The following is a 17,885-nucleotide window of genomic DNA, read 5'->3' as shown; positions in this document are numbered from 1 at the left end:
ACGAGAGAAGCTGAAGGCCGAAAGATCGTGTAATGATTGTGGCGAGAAAGGCCACTACTGGAGGAAGTGCCCTAAGCGGACAGGGAAGAGTGCTGATTCCTCAGCCTCAGCTGCGAAGACTTCGGCATTTGTGCACTTGGAGATGGTGGACTCCGATGCTTCATCATCTTCGAGCGAGGAGGCAGTTGGCTTCACCGCGAAGGATACCCGGGAATGGATTCTCGACAGTGGTGCTTCCAGGCACATGACTCCATCCCGTGACTTCTTTCTGGATCTGAAACGGCAGTCAGGTCATATCTTTATTGGCGATAACTATATCTTCGGATGATATCTCTTTCCCAGCTTGAAGGACTTCCTACTGAAGGGCCTGCAGCTTGTTAATGTGTTCCCGCATCGTCGAGGACTTTGCAGGGTTCATAACCCGTATCTGCACTTCCAAGGATATCCGCTTCATGGGTGACACCCTGTTATACAAAGAAGCCAAGTGCTCCCATATGCCTCTCGCCAGCGTCATGTGCTTCACATGGTTGATCACCTGTGGTGTGCAATTGAGGAAAATAAACGACCGGACCCTGGCGTTGACACGATCCCACATGTGTGCCTGTGCCTCGCGGTCCTTCCTCGTCGATAATAACTCCCCTTCCTCAGCTTCCGGCCGTGGCACCCCGATCATAATAAAATCAGCAAGGTCATATGACTCCAAAACTGACTCCATCATGACCTTCCAGATGCCGTAATTGGACCCGTCCAACTGACGATCCACTGGGAACGTGGGGAGAGTCGGAATCTTCACGTGCTTCTCAGCCATCTCTAGTAAATCTGCCATCGCGGAGAGTAACCTGAAAGGGTGGGTGGGTGGGTGGGAAAAAATCTGAAAATCTGCAAGTGGCTGTCCAGCACCTTTGCCCGCCTTCCTCTTGCACCTTCTCTTCCCGATCAGCCCGAAACAGTCCACCAATCAGCAACCTGTTGCTCCCCCTCTTGCTCAAAAAAACGCCCAAGATCTCCTAGAGCCTAGGGCTCTGATACCATGTCAGAATATGCAGCGGAAATGATAACCAAACTTGGGTAGACAAGAGCAAGTAGACTGCAGAAAATAATCAGCACAAGAAACACAGAGAGATAGGTGTGTAAACTCTTCTCTATACACAAGATCCCGGAAAAAACTGAATGAGAAAGTGGTGGGGGCTGAGGGGCTATATATACATCTCCTAGAGGGCAGTCGGCCAGCAGCAAGAGTGCCCACGACTGGAGAAAATAATCCCACGACTGAATAAATGCAGTCGGCCAGCATTCTGATGCCCACGACTGATCAAAACCAGTCGGCAAGCAGCCCTGAAGCCCACGACTGATGAAGATCCAGTCGGCCAGCAATGGGGTGCTCCTGGCATCATCTGGCAGCCCTCCCACCACTAGGAAAAATGGGAAAAAATAGGAAAAAAATACGGGGAGTGTGGAAAAATGATATACGGGCGGGCACACCCACAACAGAGGCCCTGGTGTATACAAATAGACAGGAGATGACTTCTAACAAGGACCGTAGAGACTAGACCATGCTAGTGGTCATTCTGCTTCGAGTATCTTCTTCGAACGTCGGCTTCGAGCATATTTGTTTGGTACTGTTTTCATATGTACATGGACATCATCTGGTTCTTGGAACCCGTGGAGCATTGTATTTATTAAATACTCCCAATAAATATATCATATATTGAGGGGGGGTCGGCCCGTTCCGGCCCCAGTGTTGGTGTCCATCTTTCCATTTCATTTCATTTCAATTTCAAGTTGTATTAAGTTGTCCATTTCAAATTTGTGGTTTTAAAGTTGTTCTATTAAGCGTGTGGGTGTTCAACGGAGTCTTTCCCACTTGACGAGATCGGTTTCATTGGTATCAGAGCACGGTTGTTTCCCTCTTCTTAGTGGGGAAACGAACCTGTGTACTGGACATCCCGCTTTTAGCAAACTTAAAACACAATGGATAGCCAAGGCAACCCTTTGGAAGTGCCAAATTCGAGGGGTCCATCTAGTAACTCTCGTGGGTCTGATGCCCTGCGAGGAAGACACAAGCCCCTTGAAAGGGTTATTGACAGTGAATCAAAGGGTCAACTGTCTCCAGGAAAGACAGTTATGCTTGAACAAGAGCCTGATGCTATGAGGGCTGAAATGGAACATATGAGAAAACTTTTGCAGGCTCAAGAGCAAGAGTTAGAGTTTTTGCATGAAGATCCCCATGTGCAAAGTGCTATTGAAGCCAGGAAGGCTGATGCAATGGTAGATGTAACTTTTGAATCAATGGCTCGTGAAGTGGGCAAGAAACCAAGGGAGTTGGCACTTGCCTACCTCCTCCGCAAAGGTGATATCAAAGAGGGGGATGACGGAGAGCTGAAATTCAAAAATCCACCTCGTTTGAAGCATGGAGATCCCGCATCTCAAAGGCTGAAATCTTTTATGCAAAAGGAAGAGGTGACAGTCACCTCTCGACATGCATCTTCTCCACAAGGCACAAAGCCTAACAGATATATGTATGCCAGTGCTCATGGAGGGCATGAAAGTCACATGCATGCAAGACATGTATCTCATGGTGACAGGTCTGCTTTAAGAAAAATTTTACCTTCTGAGTTGTCTCATGGAGAGACATTGCCATATGCAGGTAAGTCACATGCATCTGAGTTTCGAGTTCGTGGAGCACATGCCACCGTGCCCCATGAAACTTCTATGACGGCCCATGGAGCCCATGCAGATAGGGCTACCCCGTTGGATAAGGGGAAAAGAAAAAGAGAAGACCATGAGCCTCATGCGAGGAAGCTTAAGGAATTCAAAGCAAGTGACAAATATGTCAAATTTGATGTCTTTCACAGTGAACATGATGCTTCTAAGGTGTTAGCATTTGTGGCACAGTTCGACATTGCTTTTAGCGATGAGGACTTTACTGAAAAGTCAAAAGTACGCCATGCTAGCATGTTTTTGAAAGGGACTGCTGCTCATTGGTGGATCACTGAAAAGATCACCAAGGATCCCATCTCCACTTGGAAGGAATTTAAAGACAGATTTTATGCTCAATTCTTGCCACCAAATACGGAGCAAACTCTCACTCAAAAGTGGGACAGGCTGGAGCAAAGAGATAATGAAAGCGTGCAACAGTATGTTAACAAATTCTGGAAAGTGTTGCTGAAAGTGACTCCCTTTATGCAAATCACTGAGGATGAAAGAAAGAGGAAGTTTCGTTCTGGACTGCAACCAGCATATCGTTCGGGCATTGAATTGCACCCGAAACATACGTTGCAACAGCTCACAGCTTCTGCTCTTGCTACGGAGCAATTGGTGCTCAAGATTAAACAAGATCAAGGAGGTTCAAAGGGGAAGGACAAGGCTGTCCCAAATCAGCAAAAGGGTGGACAGCCACCTAAAAAGAACTTCCGGGAGTCCTACAAGGGTGGTAAAGCTGAAAATAACACATCTAAAGATCAGGGCCCAAGAAAGAACAAATTCGGCTTAACTCCGGAGCAAAGAGAGCAATATGCCAAGGATGGAAAATGCTTTTCTTGTGGTAGCAAAGACCACATATTTCGACAATGCCCAGATCGCAAACCAAAGCACGAGGACAAGCACACCAAAGCTAATGTACATGCAGTTCATGATGTGCAAGGAAATACAGGTCATGATGCAAAAGAGCGAATGGTTTGCAAGGCTTGGGGCAAATCAAGGATCAGCCCGCACTCTTCATGTTTGATGACTGTGCAACTGACAATTTCATCTCTATGCAAATGGCAGCTGCATTGGGTATTGAGGTTGAAAACATGGGACCTCAGATTGAAGCCGAAGCTGCATTTATTGGTAAAGAGGTGCAGGTTACCCCATTGATAGGGAAGTTGCGTATCCATATCCAGGGCTACCTTGATAATGAGCATTTCCTAGTTGCTCCACTGAATGGATGTGATGTATTGTTGGGCAAGCCGTGGCACCATAGGCTTGAGCCTCGCAAAGACAACAAGTCTAATATGATTTCTTTTATGCATAAAGGCCGCATGCATTTTATTGATGCTGGCAAAGAAGGGGATTCCATCCCACTTGTATCACACATCCAAATTAATAAAGCAATGAAAAAGAGTCTTTCAGCGTACTTGGTTTTTGTCCGTGATAGTCTTGTGCCAAATCATCAAAATGTGGATGCTATGTCTAATGATAGGCTGAATTTTCTTAATGCATTCAACGACTGTTTTGCTGACTCGTTGCCAGGTGAATTACCTCCCCAAAGGCCCGAAGATCACCGCATAGATCTTGTAGTTCTCCACCTAACAAACCCGCATACCGAGTGAGTGCTGCACAACAAGAAAAAATCATGAAGCAGGTAAACGAGCTTTTAGAGAAAGGTTTGGTTCAGCCCAGTTCCTCACCTTACTGCTCTCCTGTGCTTCTTGTTCAAAAGAAGGACGGATCATTTCGTATGTGTGTGGACTATAGAGCTTTGAACAAGCTTACCATCAAGAACAGATTCCCAATTCCACGTATTGATGATATCTTGGATAAGCTTGATGGTTCAGCTTGCTTTAGCAGACTCGATTTGAAGAGTGGTTATCACCAGATACGCGTGGTGCCACAAGATGTCCATAAGACTACATTCAGGACAGCCTTCGGATTATATGAATTCTTGGTAATGCCTTTTGGTCTCACCAATACTCCTGCTACTTTTAATCGTATGATGGATAGGATATTCCGACCCCATCGCAAGTTCACAGGAGTCTTCTTTGATGATATCTTGGTTTTCTCCAAGAATGAGCAGGAACACAGAACTCATTTGGTCACAGTGTTCGAAGAGTTGCGGAAGCATAAACTTTTTGTCAATGCCAAGAAAAGTGAGTTTTTCCTTTCAGAGATTCATTATCTGGGTCACATTGTATCCAAAGATGGAGTTACAATGGATCCTGCAAAGATAGAGACCATTCGCAATTGGCCCGAATTGCAAAACGTACATCAAGTACGTAGTTTTCTGGGATTATGTTCGTACTATAGGCGTTTCATAAGGCATTTCGCCATGATTGCCACTCCTCTACATGATCTCACAAAGAAGAAAACTGCTTTCAAATGGACTTCAAAGGAACAGGATGCTTTCTTGCAGCTCAAGCATGCGATCATATGTGGTCCAGTATTGATTGTTCCTGACTTGCATAAGTCATTCGTGGTTGAATGTGATGCTTGTGGTGATTGCATAGGAGCTGTCCTAAATCAGGAAGGGCATGCAGTTGCATACGAGAGTCGTCGTTTGCATGATGCTGAGCTTCATATGGATATCTATGAGAAAGAGCTCTTGGCTGTAATTCACGCCTTAAAGATATGGAAACATTACCTTCTTGGGGCTGAATTTGTAGTCAAGACAGATCATCAAAGCTTGAGATACTTTCTATCTCAAACAAAGCTTTCAGAGAGGCAGATGAGAATGGCAAATTTTCTTTCCATGTTTCATTTTCAGATTGTGCATACTCCAGGAAAGAAAAATGTGGTGGCCGATGCACTATCCAGGAGGCCTTATGTTGCTGCAGTCTCAGTGGCCTCTCATGGAGACTTATCTGCTATGAGAGATTTGTATCATTTGGATGCTGATTTTTGCCATATATGGACTGATTTGATGGCTGGTCATTCACATGCCTCTTATGTTATCAACGAGGGTTATCTCATGAAGGATAATTGCCTATGTGGTAAAGGATTTGCGTCCAAAGGTTATGGACGAATGTCACGCTCCACCTTATGCTGGTCATAAAGGTATTACTACTTTGATAGAAGCATCGATATTTACATACTCGTATGATTCAGAGGTATTTCTTTTGGTCGAGCATGCGTAAAAACATTGAAGCTTATGTGCGTGCGTGTATTACTTGCCAAAAGGTGAAATTTGACAGGCAAAAACCTCCAGGTTTGCTTCAGCCATTGCCTGTTCCCTCGCAACCTTGGGAAAGTATCACGATGGATTTTATTATGGACTTGCCTAGATCCCAGCATGGGAATGATGCTATTTGGACTATTGTGGACAGGTTTAGCAAACAAGCTCATTTCTTGCCCGTCAAGAAAACCATCAAAGCTGATCATATGGTAAAGCTTTTTCTTGCTAATATTTTCAAGCATCATGGTATGCCTAAATCCATTGTTGGGGATAGAGATCCTAGGACTACCAGCCTCTTTTGGAGGGCTTTATTTGATAATATGGGTACTAAGCTTGAGTTTTCATCAGCTTTACATCCCCAAACGGATGGCCAAAGTGAAGCTGCAAATTCAGCCGTGTTGGATTTGTTGAAATGTTATGTGGCAGATCAATAGACTGCATGGGAGAAGTATCTTCCACTTGTTGAGTTTGCCTACAACAATACGATCCATGCTTCCACGGGAAAGGCTCCGTTTGAGATTATCTATGGCAGAGTGGTATTGCCACCCATCCTTCGTACCAAGGATGAGATATTTGTAGCTGATGAATATGTTCGTGACTTGGATGTTGCCTTTGGTCAAGTACGGACAGCCATTGCAAGATCTCAGGATAAGCATAAAATGGCTGCTGACAAGCATAGAAGGGACATGGAAGTCAAAGAAGGTGATTGGGTATTGCTGAAATTTGAGAAGGATAGGCTTCGGAAGAGGCCAGGACGAGAAGGATCATATCCTAAGCTTTCTCCTCGCTATTATGGACCCTTCAAGGTGATTCACAAGATCAATGAAGTGTCATACAGGCTTGCTTTACCTAGTCATTGGAACATTCACAATGCTTTTCATGTGAGTCTATTTCGGAAATATGTGGGGCCAAATCCTGATGAGCCTGTCACAGAAGATCCGCCAGAGATTGAAGAGCTTGAGGAAATCCTCCAGCCAGAACAGATTGTTTTTCACAAGGAGAGAAAGCTACCTGCAGGAAAGCTTTCCAGGAGATACCTTGTGAAGTTTAAGAATTATTTGCCTATTGATGCCAAGTGGGTAAATGAGGATTATTTTGTTGATTATCCACAATTGTTGCAGGCATATCTTGAGGCTTTTCAGTTGAGGACAACTCTTTAGAAGCCCGGGGGATGTCACCAATTGGCCGACCATTTGGTCCATCTCCAGATTTTGTGTCTCGTTCACTTGAGGCCAGGCCAGTGTCTCATGTGAAGAGGCCAGTATTTTGCTGACATGGACGGGAGCCAGACTGGTGCCACCCGTGTGTTAGCAGGATGGTGTCGTATGGACGGGAGCCAGACTGGTGCCACCCGTGTATGACCTGGACTGTGTTCGACCCATGGGATTGTCACGCCATGGAAGAGCCAGTATTCGTGCCGTGTTTTGCCTATGGGACTGTCACACCATAGGGAGACTCGTGCTTGGAACTGTGTCTTACCTATGGGACTGTCACTCCATAGGAAGACCAGGTTTTTATGTTTTTATGTCGTGCCAGTTTTGTGCCGACAGATATTTTGTACTTGTTCCATGAACGGGAGATATGTCCATGTTACTATTTGCACATGCACACATATTTTGCATGTTTGAAACTGTTTTCGCATGACATGTATTTTTGTGTTTGCCTGCTTCACGTGTTACTTACTGAGCGGGGACGCCTGCCAGTGAGTCGTGAAGTCTGCTCTGTATTCTGACGAGTTTTGGTGAATGTGAACAGGTGGTAAGTATGTCGCACATGTTGTTTTTAATATTTTATTCCTAAACTTTTGTTTTATAAGGTTAAGTGTTCACATTCATTTAAAAGTGGGCACCCCCTTTGGGCACCCACTTAGGGGCCAAGGTGGGGAGCCCCACTTAAGTGTGTGGGGGTGGGCATAGTTACCTACCCACACTAGTCACCCACATGCAAGCGTGGAAATCACTAAGGTTTAACCCCACTTTAATTTTATAAAAGAAAACCTTCTCTCTCAAGCGTGGGCATGAACCGCTTCCAGCTTCTTTCGTAAAAACAAAGACGGCGACCACCTCCTACATTTGCTTTTCCCAGGCGGCTGGCTGCCCTATCAACTGCATCACCAAGCGGCTGCAGCCAGGCAATTACTGTTCCTCAGGTTGCGCCTCCTCATCCTCCTCTCCTGCAGGCGGCTGCATCACCAAGCGGCTGCAGCCAAGCAATTACTGTTCCTCAGGTTGCGCCTCCTCATCCTCCTCTCCTGCAAGCGGCTGCAGCCAGGCAATTACTGTTCCTCAAGTTGCGCCTCCTCATCCTCCTCTCCTGCAGGCGGCTGCTTCACCTCCCATACAGGCGACTGCACCTATTCTGCGGGCGGCTGCTTCTACTCCCCACAGGCGGCTGCAGCCAAGTATCCCTTCTCCATACAAGGTGGCTGCACTTGCTCTCCAGCAGGCTGCCCCTTTTCTCATGCTCGCAGCTGTGTGTGTGCCCACTCTACCTCTCTTTTCCCTACTTTGAAAGAGGTTGCACATTTTCTCTACTGGCGACTACAAGAGGATTTCACATCTCCTGGGTGGCTACATCTTCTACACAAATACCATGGGTATTGGTTCTCTATCAGCCATCCACAAGTAAGTGAATTTCAGATTTAAGTAAAGTATTTTGTGTTTAAATCTGGTAAGGGATTCCCGACTCCTTATACGGCCAACACCCGTTCGGTGCCGGGTTGTGCAAGCTCTATTGGAGAACCTCGGTCCAAAGGTGCTGAGATCGGGAGAGCCATGCGTTAGTACGAGAGCGCCTGTTTGTGCGTGGTCTCGGAACACCAGTGAGGCGCTCTCCGCGGAGTCCAGTGAAAGCACAGGACCGTAGAGACTAGACCACGCTAGTGGTCATTCTGCTTCGAGTATCTTCTTCGAACGTCGGCTTCGAGCATATTTGTTTGGTACTGTTTTCATATGTACATGGACATCATCTGGTTCTTGGAACCCGTGGAGCATTGTATTTATTAAATACCCCCAATAAATATATCATATATTGAGGGGGGGGTCGGCCCGTTCCGGCCCCAGTGCTGGTGTCCCATCTTTCCATTTCATTTCATTTCAATTTCAAGTTGTATTAAGTTGTCCATTTCAAATTTGTGGTTTTAAAGTTGTGCTATTAAGCGTGTGGGTGTTCAACGGAGTCTTTCCCACTTGACAGGATCGGTTTCATAGCATGTTACATTTCTTTTTTATAATGAGGGTCTACAATCAGAGTTATTCACTCACACTTGTAAAACCCTGGCACAACTTTTCAACGAGACTTTTTGCCACAGCTACACCTTACCAGTTACGTGAAACCTCCACATATCAAAAAATTACCAAACTATTATGGTTGGCATTTTATGGCCAAGATTTTCCATCACTAGTAAAGTTATGCTGAAGTGAGTGAGTAAAATGCCATGGAGTTTGAGCCATGAGCCAGGCAAGCTTTTTGGCCAGGACCATATTTTCACACTCAAAGCCATTAAAACAGATACTATATTGCTCCTTTGTAGATTTCCACAAGGCTTTGGATACAGTTCCAAAAGAAAGGCTGATCATCCGACTAATATAAATAGGTATGAAGGACAAGTTTGGGCCACAATCACACTCTATGAGCAAGTCATCGGTTGTGTATGCACAAAGTAAGGCCTATCAGACCAGGTACTGCCTTAAGTATACTTACGTTTTTTTCACTATATAAAAACCAGATCCTAGGTTTGGGCATAACCATAGCCAAATCGTCTTTGGCTCAATCTGAAAAACTCACATTGTATGCACTATTTTTAATATCTGTGAGAGATTCTTTATTGAAAGTTATCATCATTCTTGGCTCAGCTTTCAATCGATTACGCTCAACATGAAAATACTCAACTAGTACATGGGCAAAGACATATAAAAAATACACTATGAGAGATTCCAATGTAATATCTGTGAGAGCTTCTTTATTGAAAGTTATGATCGTTCTTGGCTCAGCTTTCAATCAATTAACCTCAACACGAACATACTCAACTAGTACATGGGCAAAGACTTCTAAACATACACTACGAGAAATTCCAACATAAGTAGTTACAACCTTGATAAAATGTCATACCATTTGAGCTGGCTTGTTCACAACAAGTACATGATCATCCTCAAATACAATGTCCAAAGCAATGTCTTCAGGATCTGCCTTCAAAGGAACCAGAGCAGCAATTGCACATTTCACATGATCACCAGCTCGAACAGCATATGAGACCTGCAATCACAACATGAAATCAATGCCACATGCAAAACCCTTCACAATCAAAACTATGAAACCACACAAGAACAAAAGAAACTTGACTTGCAACCTTTCTATACTCGATATTAGCCATTTCACTACCACTTGGACTGTATCGAAAAGAACTCCCTCTTCTGATAAAAACTCAACCTAGATAACATGCAAGAACACAACTTGCATTTCACCAACTCAATCTAGAAGATGTGATTTACAAGCTCAAAGCTTCTCTTCTCATGACTACTTCGAATCTGACTGTTTCTTACATAGGTCTACCTGTAGGTTGGACTATGACATGAGGTGGAGGTTGGGGAAGGATTGATCTACCACTTGTCAAGGTGGCTAAAAGTCAATAATTTATTCGGAATACGTTGTTCTTCTAGGATTTTAGAGTTTGCATATCGGATAATGATGAGATTAGGAGAGAGCTCTTGTTGTTGAAATGTCATGACACTCCTACGCCAAGATATCCAAGGATACAGTGAACTTATGCCACGACCCTGTGTTTTTCTCTGGACAGTATGCAGGTGTGCACCGGGACATGGTGGACAGTGTGAATGGCACCAGGTTGGGGCCAAGTGATTAAAGTCCTTTCACATAACCCAAGGGGACAAAGGGTTAGGGGGACAAAGGTTTAAAAGCCTTAAAAAATAAAAGAACACTTTTTATAAAAGGATGGTGGCCCATAAGCTATTATTGGGGGGCCACGCGTGTGCTTTTCTGAAGAGGGACTGGCGGGCTGCAGCAGGCGCCTCTCTATTGGTGAAAAAGCAAAGGGCTGGATGCGCCTCTATTGGTGGAAAAACAAGGGGACTGCACACGCGCTTGGGCTCTCTCTCTCTCTCTCTCACTTGGGGAGGGGCGAGCAGATGGCATGACAGCTAGGCGCCTCTCTATTAGTAAAAAGGGGAGGGCTGAACAGCAGGAGTCGGGCTGCAGCAGAGAAGTGTGTGTGTTTTTCTTGGTCGGGCAGAGGCAGCCAGGAGGATGTACTTTCTCTCTCCCTCCCTCGCTTGCTATGAAACGCCCAGCAGCACTAGTGCTTTTTCTTGGGATGAGCTGGCGGGCTGACCTGCTGGAAACGCAGGAATATTCTATCTCTCTCTCATGGAGGGCTGGCGTGTTTTTGCAAAAGGCAGGGGGCTGGTTTCTCTGGACATACAGGCGGCCAGGGGCTGGTTCCTCATGAACATAGACATCATGTCGATGGCGTTCAACTGATGGAACTTTCAGTTTCTCTTTGCTTTGGTTCAGGACTGTTTTGGAAAGGGTTTATGGATTAGTGCATGTGGCTACAAACATGAGCAATTCCGGAGTTGTTTTGAGACCCGTTCAGGAATGTTTTGAGACTGTTTATGGGCTGTTTTGCTTGGCTGCAAGTACAGTGTACATGGGTTATTGGCTGCAAGTACAAGGTAACATGGCTATGTTTCTTGGCATGGGAGCGACGCAAGCTCTCATGGGTGGATACCCATGGAGCAGATTGCTTTCTTCCTGCTTGGAAGGAACAGAGAGACCTGCAGTTTTGGGCAAACCTATGTAACATAGTTGTGGGGCAGAAATACAGCCAGACATATTCAGTAAGAGCTCTCTCTTTTGTTTGTGTGTTGTGTTGGCACTACATTTGAGTATGTGCCGAGAATGTTTTCACGTGGAAACAGGACATGGGTTTCATGCCAGACCAGATGTTTAATGGGGAAACAAGTCACCCAATGTTTGCTGATACAGGTCTTTGTTTCATGTGGAAACATGTATTTGGGTTTCTCCAGGAGATAGGTCACATGCAAGCAGCAGTCACAGGAGTGGACACATGTTTATTATGTTGAGTTAGAGAAGGTCACTATGCTCCATTGAGGTGATCTCATTATATCGTTCCAATGTTTTCTTACATCAATGCACTAGATGCTATCAGAAGTGCTCATAACAAAGCTTGATTTTATGCTAATAGTCAATGTTCACCGAGGGAGTTATCCGAGGGAAAGCTAATATAGTTGAGAGTACCCAAGAGTTCTGAGATGTTACAAACGGCAAAGGAAGTTATCCCCAATTACTATGGACCTTACCAAATTCTGAAAAAGATTGGAGAAGTGACCTATAAGCTAGATTTACCTCCTAATGTGTGAGTTCATCCAATTGTCCATGTGAGCAGACTCTAGGGGAAACTGGGGGCTAAGGATAATATTGATACTCCTCAAAAACTTGTTGAGGTTGATGGCTTGTCCTTTGTTCCACATGAGCCGGAGCTCATGATTAACTTCAAGGAGAGGCAACTTAGAAAGAATTTGATCCCTGACTACAAAATTAAGTGGAAAGATAGGACGGACGAGGACTCAACTTGGGAGACAATGGCTAGTTGTAACATGAGTTCCCTGACTTCATTTAGGCGTAAACGTCTGAGGAGGGGAAGTATATTACGTACCTAATACTGATCCTCGAGATTAGAGCCTAATTTGGTAGGATTAGGAGACCCTAAGATTAGGGAAAGCATGCGAATACGGATGGCTAAGACTCATAATTAATAATTCCATGTGAACTGACTATTTATGAGTGGATGATTATTTATAGCAACAGTTATCACTATATAAGTGAGGAGTGGGTTATTACCATGGAGGACTAACAGTCAGTATCTGCCTGGACCAAAGTAGTAATACTTCTGCTGTGGACATGGCAAATCACAAATAGTCTTGCTAAGGGCATGTAGGTGCAGGCTCTCATGGTATGGAATGCAAGGGGTGATTTGGCATGGATATGTGGGAGTGAGCTTTAGCCCATGGCTCGTGGGAGATCTACCACACTGACCATGGTGGGGTGGTGAGCTTTCCTCCACGGTCCACCCTTCTGTGTTGTTGGTATTAACCTTCTGTTTAGCCTGTGATTTAGGTGATTTTCTTAGAGGATCTTACACAAAGGATGAGAATTTGTCGTTGACAAGTATGTCAGAGACAAAGAAATTACCTTTGCACACGTGGACAGCCATTGAATGTTCTCAAGAGACACATAAGAGGAATGCTAATAAGCACAAAAGGCAATTGGACATCAAAAAGAATGATTGGGTATAGCTAAACTTTAAGAAAGCCAGACTCTAGAAGAGGCTTGAAAAAGAGGAGATGTGTTCAAAGATCCCTACCGGGTACTATGATGGACCTTTACAAGTGTGAGTGTGAGAGACGGTGTGGAGCACACGAAGAAACAGAACAAAACGTGTGGAGGCAAGGAGCAAAAACGATGGAGCTCAAATAATGAAGATAAGTTTGTTACAAAACTTAGGGCATATAATAACCCTAACTGGTGCACGTTTCACATAACGGTAAGTTGGGCGCCTTATTGGGCGCGGGGAAAAAACCTCACTTAAAGTGAGTAAAAAGTGCCCGGCCGGTCCTAATACATTGGCCACTGCCCATAATAATGTCAGGACATTATTTCTAACACCCCCCTGCAGTGCCAATGTGGGTACAAGGCATGATGTCAATCACCAAATGGAAGTAAGCCTAAAGCTTTGCGGAAAGCTTCAAACTTTTCTCGAGGTAAAGCTTTGGTGAAAATGTCTGCGACATTGTCATGTGTTGGACAATAGATCATGCTGATCTCCCCTGCATGAAGTCTTTCTCTGACATAATGATAATGTATCTCTATGTGTTTCGTTCGTGCATGAAACACAGGATTCCGTGCTACTGCAATAGCACTCTGACTGTCAGTGAGAATCGGAGTAGGCTCCTCCAATAAAGGATGAAGATCTGCCAAGAGTCTGCGTAGCCAAACACATTCCACTGTCGTTGTGAAAGCTGCCCTGTACTCAGCTTCACAAGACGAGGTAGCTACTGTAGATTGTTTCTTGCTCAACCATGAAATGCATGAGTGTCCCAAAAAGAAACAATTACCACTGGTAGACTGCCTTGTGTCGAAGTCACCAGCCCAATCTGAATCACTGTATGCATGTAAATGCAAGTCACCCCCCCTGGGAAACATCAAGCCATAAGACTTGGTGCCTTGCAAGTAACGAAACACACGCTTTACAGCTTGCCAATGAAGCATCCGTGGGCTGTGCATATATCTGCTCACCTGGGATACTGCATACTGAATATCTGGTCTGGTGTTGCACAAGTAAATCAGGCACCCAACAGCCTGACAATAGAGAATAGCATCAAAAGATTCACTGCCATCATGTACTGTAAGTTTCAGCCCTGGTTCCATAGGAGTGGAATAGGCTTACAATCTTGAAATTTGAATCTTTCCAACAGTCTCTGTACATACTTCGACTGTAACATAAAGATACCCTTCTCACTTTGTATGAACTGTATGCCCAAGTAATAGTGCAACATACCCATATCTGACATCTCAAAAGCAGATTTGAGTTCGGACTTAAAATCTGAAATTTTATCCGCATCAGTACCTGTGAGCAGCATATCATCTACATAAAGAATGATTATCAAAATATCCCCCCCATCTCTCTTGATGTAGAGGGTGCTTTCAGTTGGACTGTTGGTGAACCCCTGGCTAGTCAAAAATGCATCAATCTTTGCATACCAGGCACGCGGTGCTTGTTTTAAGCCATACAAAGCTTTTCTCAACTTGCACACCTTGTGCTCTTCACCAGACATAGCAAAACCAAGAGGTTGTATCACATAAACCTCTTCCTCAAGATCACCATTCAAAAAGGCTGTTTTTATGTCCAACTGATGTACAAACCAGCCATAATGTGCAGCCATAGCAACAACAACACGGATGGTGGTCATCCGAGAAGTGGGGGCAAAAGTTTCTTCATAATCTATGCCCTTTTTCTGAGCATAGCCCTTAGCAACCAGCCTTGCTTTGTACCTGTCAATGGTACCATCTGGTTTGCGTTTAACCTTATAAACCCACTTTGTACCAATTGCCTTCTTGCCAGGAGGCAAATCCACCAAATCCCATGTATGATTCTTAACAATAGAATCCAATTCAGCTTGCATGGCCTGCATCCAATGCTGATTTTCACTTGCATCTTCAAAACTCTCAGGTTCCTCTTCATCCATAATAGAACTCACCCAAGCTGACTCTGAAAAATGAGAGCTTTCAGCCTCACGTGTACTCCTACGTGTCCTACCTGGTAATGGAGCAGCAAGTCTACTCTCTTGAAGAGTCTGTATAGCCCAACGAGGAATGGTTCTAGCTTCTTGCAAAGCTGTCCTCTCTTGTACAACAATATCCTCTTCTGCTTGCTGTATGTTAGGCTCAGCCTGGGGCTGATTTAAAGCATCAAACACACGAGGTGGTGGCTGCAAATTCTGAAATTCAGCCGGTATATCAGCTGTGGTTCCTATGCCAATGGGTATCAACCCTTCAAATACATCAAAAGACTCCTGAGGTTGCTGAAATTTAAATTCAGCAATGGGTTGTGCTGAATTCTCTGCAAAAACAACATCTCTGCTCACAAAAATCCTGCGTGTGACAGGATTATAGAGACGGTACCCTTTACTTTGACTGCTGTAGCCAACAAATATGCACTTTATGGCTTTATCATCAAGCTTCCCACGAAGCTCCTGTGGTACATGTGCATAAGCCAAGCAACCAAACACACGAAAATAATCAACACTAGGTTTCCGATCAAACCAAGCTTCATAGGGTGTAACAGATCTGAGTGCCTTTGTAGGGCACCTGTTCAACACATGAGTGGCACACATAAGAGCTTCCACCCAAAACTTATGTGGCAATCCCTTTGCTTTCAGCATACACCTGGCCATCTCCATGAGTGACCTATTCTTTCGTTCGGCCACACCATTCTGCTGAGGTGTATATGGTGTAGTACACTGGTGTACTATGCCCTTTTCTAAACAAAAAGCATCAAATACTTTAGATAAGTATTCCCCCCCTCTGTCAGTTCTGAGAGTCTGCACTTTTTGTCCTGTTGCATTTTCAACCATGTTGACATAATGTCGGAAATGCATAAAGACATCAGATTTGTTCTTCAAAGCATACACCCAGGCATATCTGGAAAAGTCATCAATAAAAGTAACAAAATACCAATGACCTCCCAAGGATTGTGTCCTCATTGGACCACATACATCACTGTGAATGAGCTGCAATTTGCGGACAGCTCTAACAACTCTATCCTTTTTGAAAGCCTGACGATGCATCTTTCCCAAAATACATCCCTCACACACATGTCTAGGAGGAGTCTCTAAATTAGGTAGAGCATCTACCATTTTCAGCTTCTGAAGTGCCATGAGACTGCCATAATTTACATGCCCAAACCTGGCATGCCATAACTCTGCATCCTGCATAGCAGATGTAAAGGTAGAAACAACCCATGCACTGTGCCTCTCATAAGGATCAAGACGGTACAAACCGCGACATAAGGTCCCTGTAGCAACCAAAGCAAAGTCACTTTCCCTGTCACGGACCATACATTTAGTATCCTCAAAGGAAACAACCAGCCCTCTCTTTGCAAAAGAAGACACTGAGAGAAGATTCTTCTTTATCCCAGGCACATACAATACATCCTGAAGGAGAAATTCTGAGCCATTAATGGCTGTAAGCATAACATCCCCTGTGCCCTGAACTGGATAAGAAGCATTATTTGCACACGTAACCTTTCTGCCACATGAAGAAGGTACCATCTTGCCAAACAAATCCTTTCTGGACGTGATGTGCCTTGAGGCACCAAGGTCAAAGAACCATACATCACCACTTTCACTCACACTGAGTGAATGTACCTCATTTGAGGGATCATAGCTGCAAGTAAAGAAGCACCAATCCTCTTCCACAAGATTGACTGTGGCATCATCTTTCTTGTTATCCACATCTGAAGAGTCTTCAACTGAATTACCAGACTCTTTCTTCTTTTCCTTGGCTATCCTCTTAGGACATTCATGAATATAGTGACCTGTTTTCTTGCAGTAATGGCACTTACCCTTCTTTTTAGGTTTCTGTGCATCATCCTTCTCTTTACTAGATGGCTGTCCTGATTCTGACTTAGGCTTATATGCACCAGATTTTCCTTTGCCCTTGTTCTTGGCAAAGAGTGCTTGCTCACCACTTCTTTGCATGACATTTTTTCGAGTCTGCTCTTCCTGCAGCAAAAGTCCAACCAAATCCTGAAAGGATAGAGGGACTGGATTACCCCTCATGGACAAGTGAAGAGATGTATGAAAACCCAAATAAGAGCTCGGTAAAGAGTTAAGTGTAGTGGTGACCATCTCAGCATCAGAAATGATTTCATCAATATTCAAGAGCTGTTCTCTCAAATCCTGAATCTTCGTAAGATGATCCTGCATAGAATCACCCTCATCCATGCACAAGTGTGATAGTTCCCGCTTCAAAAAGGCAACTCTAGCCTCATTGCGAGCCTGATACATGTGCTCCAAAGTATCCCATGCAGCCTGAGATGTCCTGCATGAACGGATATGCGGAATAATGGACCTCTTAACTGAAAGTGCAATCAAAGAGAGTGCCTGAGCATCCCTGGAATCCCACCTAGTTTGTTCCTGTGTAGGTGCCTGAGGAGCTGGTGGTACAACCTGCTGCCTGCCATGTTGTGGAGGGGTAGCTGGGGCCACATGCATAGGCCTTGCCTCAGCTCCACTTACATAATTCCACAAATTCTTTGCAACTAGCAGATTCCTGATCATAAAGCTCCACAGGGAATAGTTGGTTCCATCCAACTTATCTTCCTGGGCTAAAAACCCAAACACATCAGCGGTGTTCTGTGCCATGAGAGCAAACTGTAACCTGCAAAAGAGACTGACTGCACAAGAGTCCACAA

General features: G+C 44.5%; 1 protein-coding gene across 4 annotated transcripts in view; it reads right to left on the bottom strand.

The window, feature by feature from the left end:
* The window catches only part of LOC147640662 (Pseudouridine synthase family protein), a 55,212-nt gene that overhangs the window by 35,169 nt on the left and 2,158 nt on the right, over positions 1–17,885 (bottom strand). For all 4 annotated transcript variants that reach the window (XM_086813968.1, XM_086813959.1, XM_086813950.1 and 1 more), the window contains exon 2: positions 9,983–10,126. In XM_086813968.1, coding sequence (XP_086670094.1) covers positions 9,983–10,126 — 144 coding nt within the window. The remainder of the gene's footprint in view (positions 1–9,982; positions 10,127–17,885) is intronic.

This window comes from Cibotium barometz, chromosome 2 (assembly GCF_041138505.1).
Source record: "Cibotium barometz isolate CiBa-2024 chromosome 2, ASM4113850v1, whole genome shotgun sequence".
Classification (NCBI taxonomy): domain Eukaryota; kingdom Viridiplantae; phylum Streptophyta; class Polypodiopsida; order Cyatheales; family Cibotiaceae; genus Cibotium; species Cibotium barometz.
The sequence above is the reverse complement of the archived record's forward strand: the minus strand, read 5'-3'. Positions and strand labels throughout refer to the sequence as shown.